General features: G+C 45.9%; 1 protein-coding gene across 1 annotated transcript; it reads right to left on the reverse strand.

The window, feature by feature from the left end:
• Positions 1–3,868: 3,868 nt before the first annotated feature.
• Rps20l6 (ribosomal protein S20 like 6) lies at positions 3,869–4,295 on the reverse strand. The gene has a single exon (XM_039098246.2). The coding sequence runs from the start codon at positions 4,199–4,201 to the stop codon at positions 3,869–3,871; it is 333 nt and encodes a 110-aa protein (XP_038954174.1). The 5' UTR covers positions 4,202–4,295.
• Positions 4,296–9,570: the final 5,275 nt, after the last annotated feature.

Consider the following 9,570-nt stretch of genomic DNA (forward strand, 5'->3'; position numbering starts at 1 on the left):
CATTGTAGCTGTCTTCACATACCAGAAGAGGGCATCGGATCTCTTCACAGATGGTTGTGAGCCACCACGTGGTTGGTGGGATTCGAACCCAGGTCTATCTGGAAATGCAGTCGGTGCTCTTAACCGCTGAGCCATCTCTCCAGCCCCCAAGGCTTTGAGTTTTAAAGCCCTCTTCAGCTAATATAGACCCCTAAGACCACACTGAGGGACCGAATCTTCTGGGTTCAGACTCCATCTCAGAGACGCTGACTTAAGGTTGAACTCAAGTTAACTAACAGGCCAGTACCTAGCATCAGTTTCCAGGGTGCACCCCAACAAAACCTGTGTCTAGCACCAGTTTCCAGGTTATTCCTCAACAAATCTGCACCCCCAGGTTACAAACCCACCCCTGACACTTCTCTTCCTAACAACCACCAATCAGGAGGAAAACAAAAGTTAAGTTTATCGTTTGGTTCCCAGCACCAGCCAATTACATTAAAGGCCATAATGCGCCCCGCCCCACCAATCAGATGTATGCCAGGCCAGACACCCCTTTCTTGCCTCTTTAAGTGCTTGCCTAAAACTAGGCTCAGGGTTTCTGTGTCAGGGTTGGCCGGGAGCCCATGCTCCAGCTTGAATAAAGGGACCCTAATGCGATTGTCTGGATTTGTCTTGGTGGTCTTTTTGGGGTTCACGAACTTTTCCTGGCACAACACACAGAGGGGAGGCCACACCTGCGCTCAGCTTCAGGTCAAATCAAGCCCAAAGTTCTGTTCATCCCAGGCATGGCTGTAGTAGGAGACACATCAGAAATCATGTACTGGAGGAAGTGGCCCGTCATTATTTCTATCTTTAATTTCTTTTGCGACAGGGTCTTACTATCTAGCTTGGAACTTATTGTGTAGACCAGGCTGGACTTGAACTCACAGAGATCTGCCTGTGTCTGCATCCCTAGTGCTGGGATTAAAGGCACGAGTCACACACCTGGCCTATTTCTACTTTTAGTAATCTAAATTTTTTCCAAGTTTGTTTTATGTGAACGGATGTTCGTCTGCAATTATGTCTGTGCACAGCATGTGTGCCTAGTGTCTAGAGAGTCCAGAAGTGGGCATAAATACCCTGGAACTTACAGATGGTTGTGAGCTACCATGTGGTTGCTGGGATTTGAACTCAGGACCTCTGAAAGAGCAGTCAGTGCTCTTAACCACCGAGCCATCTCTCCAGCCTTCATTTTTGTTGTTGTTTTGTATTTTGAGACAAGGTTTCTCCGTAGCCCTTATCATCTTGGAACTCCCTCTGTAGACCAAGTTGGCCTGGAACTCAGAGAGTCACCTGCCTCTGCCTCCTGAGTGCTGGGATTAAAGGCGTGCACCATCACCATCACCCAACCCCATTTTTAATTTCATTTTTTTGTGTGTGTGTAGTCCTATGTGTGAATGTGGGCATCTGAATGCTACGGGCATGTGTTATAGAGGTCAGAAAACAACCTCTTGGGCCAGTCCTTGATTTCCAGCTTGTTTGAAACAGATTCCTTCATTTTTAATGTTGTGCATGCCAGGCCTGCTGGCCCATGAGTTTCTGAGGAGTCTCCGGTCTCTGCTTCCCAGCTGTCTGCACCAGTACTGAGGTTTTAGAGAGATGCTTCCACATCGAGCTTTCTGAGAATTTGAACTTGGGTTCTCCTGATTGCAACAGCCCTCCTTCTTTGTGTGTGTGTGTGTGTGTGTGTGTGTGTGTGTACACCAGGGTCTCACTATTTAGCCGCAGCTGGCTTGGTATTTAATGTGCAGCCCTGCGATTCTCTTGTCTCAACCTCCCAAGTCCTTGGCTTACAGGTGTACATAACCACACAGAGCTTGTCGGCTTGTTTTTTAACTAGGAATTGAACTCATGTTGGCTAGGGAGACACCCCACTACCCCAGTCTTCCTATCCACGTTTTGCTGTTGTGTATTTGTTTGTTAGGTTTTTGCTGCCGCCCTTTTAGGTTTTCCACCCTTTAGAGGCAGTCTCATTGCGTCTCCCAGACTCGCCTTGCAATGCATGGGCTTAGGATGTAGTTCAGTTGTTACAGCGTTTGTCAAGCATGCATGAATCCCTAGCTTCGATCCCCAACACCACATAAAGGTGACGTGGTGGCACATACCTGAAATCTTAATACTCTGGAGGTAGATGAATTCCAGATCATCCACCACCATAAGGCAAAAGAAGCCAGCTTGGGCTAAGAGATACTTTGTCTTTATGGCCCTCTCAAAAACAACAAGAACAAAGAAAAAAGGCAAAACAGTAACAACCAAGCAAATTTTAGTCCTGCAGCAGCCTCCTGAGTTGCTGGCATTTCAGTTCCCCCTTTCAAGGCTCTCTCGTCTCCCTTCCTCCTCTATCATAGCAGTCACTCTGAGTTATCAGCCTTCATGGGGATTTTATTAGTCTGATTTGGGTTTCTAATTAATCCTAACAGTTCACTCAATGCATGATAAAGGGTGCAGGCGACCAGGTCACCTCAAGCCACAGGCTCTAGCGCCACCTAGTGGTCAGTACGAAGACATAGGCAGAACCAAGTTCCATCTGGTTCTTGGGACAATTACAGTTAATCAGTTAAGATTGGCAAATGATCTTTTAATAAATTTTAAAAGGCACTCACTTGAGATTCCAGCTGTTCCTTCCTGTACAACCTTGTCAGCTGTAGGCTGACAGGCTGCAAGAGGCCTCTGGGTCTCAGGAGGTGCTGAGGGTGTACTGAGGGTGGAAATAACTAGAGGGTAACGCCCGTCATCTGTGCAGATATGGGGGAGTCATCTGTGCTGCATTGAGATTTTTAGGGCTCATTTATGTTCTTGTGAGTAGCCCTTCAACCATGCTCTGTAAGTAGGCCAAAGAAATTAATTTCTTTGCCAAGTTGGATTTGCTGGCATCATTACTTTGGTCTGTCATTTATACTCTATCTGGGGTAATTAGATGTTCGTGTCCCTGGAAGAGTTCATGCAACAGGAAGAGGAACAAATAAAGGGATATTAGGAAGACATCTGGGGATGATGGTGCCCAGTTCTTTAATCTCAGCACTTGGGAGGCAGAGGCAGGAGGATGGCTTTGATTTGAAGGCCAGCCAGGTCTACATAGTGAGTTTTAGGCCAGCCAGAGCTATATAGAGATATCCTGTCTCAAAAAGGGTGGGGGGAGTTGGAGAGATGGCTCAGCAGTTAAGAGCATTTGTTGCTCTTGCAGAGGACCCAAACTTGCTTCTCGGCACTCACACGGTAGTTTACAACCATCCATTATTCTGGTTCTGAAGGATCCAATATCCTTTCTGGATTCTACAGGGAACACATACACATAAAGATGCACACATGCAGGGTTGGGGATTTAGCTCAGTGGTAGAGCACTTGCCTAGCAAGCGCAAGGCCCTGGGTTCGGTCCCCAGCTCCGAAAAAAAAAAAAAAGAAAAAAGGAAAGATGCACACATGCACATACATGCACACACTAATCTAAAAGGCTTTTTTTTTAAAGATTTATTTATTTATTTATTTATTATATATAAGTACACTGTAGCTGTCTTCAGATACACCAGAAGAGGGCATCGGATCTCTTTACAGATGGTTGTGAGCCACAATGTGGTTGCTGGGAATTGAACTCATGACCTCTGGAAGAGCAGTCGGGTGCTCTTAACTGCTGAGCCATCTCTCCAGCCCCTAAAAAGGCTTTTTTACAACATTATTTATTTATTTATTATTCATAAAATACATTTTATTGAGCCGCTCAGTAATGGTTTAAAACAATAACATTTTTATTAGATATATTTCTATGCTTAAATTTCTTTCTTTTTTTTTAACAATTAAGTCAATTTATTTAAACAGTTGACTTAGGCATCTGCAATGGTGACTTCAATCTCCTCTACTCCTGGCTCAATAAACTGATGGAAGTAATCCGCTTAACAATCTCAGAAGGACTGTGTAAGTCAATGAGTCGCTTGTGGATTCTAATCTGAAAACGACCCCACGTCTCGAAACCTTCACCACAAGGTGTTTTTCTGGTAGTGATTCTCAGTGTCTGGGTAGGCATGCGCACCGGTCCTTTCTCTTTCAGATTCTTCTCCTTGGCGCCTCTGATCAAGTCCGCACAAACCTTCTCCAGCGACTTCACATTGTGGCTGTTGAGCGTGATTCGAATCCGGTGAATCGCCACTTCGGGCTCCACGGGAGTCTTCCTGGTATCTTTAAATGCCATGGCTGAGGCTCGGCTTCCTGACCGACTTGTTCCTCAGCAGGAGCGAACAATGGTGAGTCAGGACAGAGCAGACTGGACAAAGCTCTGCGACACACCACCAGGTCTTAGAATTTACTTACATTTCAAATGTTATTCCCTTTCCCGGTTTCCTGTCTATAAGCCCCTATCCCCTCTCCCTCCCCCATACAATTTATTTATTTTTATGTGCATTGCAGTTTTGCCTCCACGAAGGTGTGTGTGAAGGTTTCAGATCCCCTGGAGGTGGAGTTACAGATAGTGGTGAGTTGCCACGGGGGTGCTGGGATCTGCACCCAGGTCCTCTGGAAGAGCAGTCAGTACTCTTAACCACCGAGCCATCTCTCCAGCCGCCTAAAAAGCTTTTTAAAAAGAAAGGAAAGAAGAGAAGACAACAAGGGATCCCAGTTGCCTGGAAGGGAAATGTTCCATCAAGGAGATGGAACGGTCATGGGCTGTATATTGAGTAAGAGAAGAAAGGGTCTTTCCAGAAAAGTTGGAAAGGCAACTGGGGTCTTAAGATTTTGAATTCAGTCAGGCATAGTGGCACACACCTCTATCCCAGCACTTGGGAAGCAGAGGCAGGTAGAGTCCTGGTCTACACAGTGAGTTCCAGGATAGTCAGGACTACACAGAGAAACCCTGTCTAGAAAAACAAGAAAAAAAAAAGTCCAGAACTTTCCACAGCACAGAAGGAAAGGTGTGAAGAGGGCAGACAGCTCCAAGACAGAGAGTTGGATTAGATCCAGTCTCAGACCCTGTATCACACCTAGCATGGTCCTAGACTGTCTAGAGTGCCAGTATTTGGAGAAGTGTTTGTTCTCTCTCTCTCTCTCTCTCTCTCTCTCTCTCTCTCTCTCTCTCTCTCACACACACACACACACACACACACACACACACACACACACACACACAGCTCTTTGTTTTTGCTCTCCTTGTCCTAGAACTTGCTGGCCTCTGCTTCCTGAGTGCTAGGATTAAAGGCATGTGCCACCGCTGCCTGGCTGGAGAAGAGGACTTTCAAAAGGTATTTGAGGTCCTTAGGTGTGCCCTAATCCTATAGGACTGATATCCTTTTTTTTTTTTCTTTTTCTTTTTTTCGGAGCTGGGGACCGAACCCAGGGCCTTGCGCTTCCTAGGCAAGCGCTCTACCACTGAGCTAAATCCCCAACCCCCTGATATCCTTTTTAAAAAAATTGCTAGGAGTGTTTGGGCACAGTGGCTCGTGCTTGTGATTCTGGCACTCAGAAGGGAGATCAAGAGTTCAAGATCAGCCTGGGTTTCATGGTCCCCTGGAGAGAGATGGGAGGGGGAATACATGAAGCCACAGATGATGGTCATTGTAGGCCATCGGTGGTCAGTTGGCAACAGATACCCAGTATCCAACAGGTTTGGCCACAATGCCGGGTAGGTCACACATAGAAGCTACAGGTAGTGAATGTAGTCAGCTGCTTCTCTCTGACAAGGCTCTTCTTTGAGTCTGACAGGGAATGCACACAGCTTTCATTTTCACCATGAGCAAGAACATGGGTGGACACAGACGTGGGGCTGAGTCCCATCTGCCCTTCCCATAAGTCAAGGGCAGGCTGGAGTAGGGTGTATTGACAGCAATGCTAGCTGCAGAAGAACGAAGGGAGATCTCTCTCCACGGCCAGATGAACACTGCATGGAGAATCAGACACAAGTGTGTATCGTCTTTACTTTGGTTTCCAAACCTTACACTTTAGGATCAAGGTGCAAATGGTTTTATGGACAGGATATCCTTTTGAGAATCAGATAATATGTAGTACCAAGTAAAAATGGAGAACATTTTGAAGTAAACAAGACAAAAGATGTGAAATGTTCATTTATGCATTTACACATCTACTAATAGAAAATAATCTTTATTTATTTTTTTAATTTTTTATTATTTTTTTAAAAAAGATTTATTTATTTAATGTATATGAGCACACTGTTGCTGTCTCCAGGCACACCAGAAGAGGGCACTAGATCCTATTTCAGATGGTTGTGAGCCACCATGTGGTTGCTGGGAATTGAGCTCAAGACCTCTGGAAGAGCAGTCAGTGCTCTTAACTGCTGAGCCATCTCTCTAGCCCCAGAAAATAATCTTAAATGAAACCCAGAGGGCTGGTCATAATCTACAATGCCACCCCCCACCCCGCAACCCCGGAGCTGAGAACTGAACCCAGGGCCTTGCGATTGCTAGGCAAACACTCTACCACTGAGCTAAATCCCCAACCCTGTAATCTATAGTGTTAATATCACATTCGGAGAGGGCAGGAAAGCTTAGTCAACCCCACATGCACAGTCAGCTAGCCTCTCTTCTTTGTTGTTCTCAAGACAGGGTCTCTATAGAGCCCTGGTTATCCTGGAACTTATTATGTAGACCAGACTGGCCTTGAACTCACAGAGATCTGTTTGCCTCTGCCTCTTAAATGCCGGGATCAAAGACATGAGCCTCTACATCCAGCTTAGTAAACTAGCTTCTTTTTTTTTTTTCTTTTTTCTTTTTTTTTTTTTTTTTTTTGGAGCTGGGGACTGAACCCAGGGCCTTGCGCTCAAGCGCTCTACCACTGAGCGAAATCCCCAACCCCATAAACTAGCTTCTTAATTCCATCTACTCAAGAACCTGGAATGTTCCCAAAACCACAAGCTAACACTACACAGGAACAGAAGTGGGCTAAGGGCAAACGCCACTCAGAAGCACAAAGAAGTTACAGTGGTGTCAGATACATACTGAGATTTGACTGAAGAGTTAAGTGTAAACTAGAAAACTCTTTCATGAAACAGGTTGCATAGCTTTCTACCTCATCTGTTCTGAGGAAGGACAGCCCGTCTGTGTATGGGCTGATGGGAGCCTACAGTTCAAAATAAACTTTCCATCTTTCTTGGGTTTACCATTGACATCCCTGAGTGCAAGACACTAGAGCCAACCCCTGGAAGCTGCTCTGGTTCCAGTTCTTGCTATTCAGAGAAGGTCCTGGCATGGATCCTGAGAAACAAGTGCTAAAAATATCTTCCCACTCTCTCACTCTCCGTATTTGACAGATAGTCAAGGATGCCAGGTGTTTTCAAAGGACAAGACTCTAACTGCACTCAAATCTTCCAAGATACATTTTTCACGGCAAAATATTTGATTCTCCAAGGAATTTTCAGCACAGAGAAGTCAGGAGCCAATCAAGGAACACCTCTGATGACTTATGGGGGAAAAAAGAAGGCAAAACTATAAAAATAGGGTTGGGACTGTCACTCGGTGAGAGTGTGCTTTTATTTATGTGTGAGGACCTAGGATCAATCCCAAGTACCAACAAAAATCATAAAAAAGGGGTTGGGGATTTAGCTCAGTGGTAGAGCGCTTGCCTAGCCCTGGATTCGGTCCTCAGCTCAAAAAAAAAAAATCATAAAAAAAACCAAAGAAGCAAAACCACTTCACACGTCTGAATGCACTCAAAACTATGCTGGTAGTTGTAAGAGATTATGAAAAAAATATTACCATTGACAACACAAAGAGCTTTTAGACCTAACATTTTTTTTATCTTTTATTTTTGAGACTGTGTTTCTTTATGTAGCTCTGGCTGTCCTGGAACTCCCAGGCTGGCCTTAAACTCAGATTCACCTCCCTCTACTTCCCAAGTGCTGGGATTAAAGGCATAAGCCATCACTACCTGGATAGATTTAGCAATTTCTAATAAAGTCAGTAACAGGGGAAGCAGAATCACTTACTGTATATGACACATAAATAACACACCACCTCATTTTGTTCACTTTTTCCTGTATATAACCAGCTTTCTTACAAACAAAGTTTGTATGTCTGGAAATTGTAAAGAGGCAGATGGCTCAGAAAAACAAAACAAAACAAAACAAAAACTTTGCTTTTGGGTCCCTACCAAATTGCATAAAAAAAACCCCTATGCCCAAATATTTTGATAGGTCAGTGTCTTTTCATTTTTTTCTATAGGTATCATTAAATAATTAACCAAAAATGTGAAAGAATTCATCTTGCAGGAGATTCCAGACGTCTTGAATTTAATGTATCAGGTGAACAAGGGGAACTGGACATATGGTAAAGCAAGCAACTTGGGAGGTGGAGGCAGGAGGACTAGGGGTCATTCTCTGCTATGTAGTTTGAATCCAGCCCAGACTGAGACTTAGTTTTTAAAAACAGATACATAAACACGAATACAAATAAACTTAAATAAATAAAACAAATTTAAAAAAGGAACCGGATGGAGTTGAGTCTTACTGTCAGATCTCATCTGGGCGGTCTTGGAGAAATTCATAGCTAGTGAGTTGGTTATAAACCAAGCAAGTTGGGGAATGAATGCCACTGTGAGGAGGATTGCAGCCTTGCCACAAGGAGAAGCCCCTCCATCTTGTTCCTAGCCAGATTACTCAAGACAGCACCAAGGTACAGAGCGTAGCAATAATGTTCTAGACTAGCTCATAAGACAAAATAGGCTTGGTCCAGAGAATGCTAACTAAAGAACATGGTCCAACACACACCATTTCTCTTGCTGTCTGTGCAAAGAAGGATATACTGGACGGTGTAACAGGAGCGGTTTGAAGGTGTTGAGAAGCTGCACCTGAGTAAGCTTTGGTCAAGATATCAGAGGGCTGTGTCTACACCAGTGTAAAGGAACAGATATCAGAGGGCTGTGTCTATACCAGTGTAAAGGAACAGATATCAGAGGGCTGTGTCTATACCAGTGTAAAGGAACATAGCGACACATATTTAAGCTAGTGATGAGGTCTGTGAAGGAAAGAAGGCTGGGTGATGTGACTGGGAGTTGGAGGTGATGGAAGGTAGATGTTTCTGAGGCCCGAGTAAACAATGCTTTTCCCTCTGGGCAGCCTCAAGGAGTAAGATGGGAAGTCAGGTCGGCTGATTCGGCCTCCGAGGGGCGGCCAGACCCGCAGGACAAGTTCTGCCAAAGCCCAGCACGGAAAGGCCTTAAGCGACGCGCAGGGACAGAGAACAGCGACCACCGGCAGAGACCTGGCTCTGGGCTGCGGACCCGGGGCTCAGGCCTGGCGGCAGACGATCACCCGACCTCCCCACACCGGGTCGAGGCTCTGGCTCGGCTCTGATGCCCAGGCTCTACACGGAAACGGAGCCGGGCGGGAGGCCGGGAGCGGGGATGGAAGCCGGCAGCAGCTTCCCGCACGCAAGCCGCCAACTAGGCAGAGGAGGAGGCGTCGCGGGAGGGGCGGGGCCTGGCGAGACCCAAACAAGCCCACGTGCGACCGGCCCGTCGCGGTGACGTCACGGCGCGTTTGCGCGCGCGCTGGCCTTACCCTTGCCGCGGGCCGTAAAGCGCGGAAGGTCGCGGGCCCCTGCGGTCCCGGAACTTTGC

Source organism: Rattus norvegicus, chromosome 19 (genome assembly GCF_036323735.1).
Source record: "Rattus norvegicus strain BN/NHsdMcwi chromosome 19, GRCr8, whole genome shotgun sequence".
Taxonomy (NCBI): Eukaryota; Metazoa; Chordata; class Mammalia; order Rodentia; family Muridae; genus Rattus; species Rattus norvegicus.

Coding starts and splice junctions, on each gene's coding strand:
- Rps20l6 (XM_039098246.2), bottom strand. CDS start 4,201: ATGGCATTTAAAGATACCAGGAAGACTCCCGTGGAGCCCGAAGTGGCG.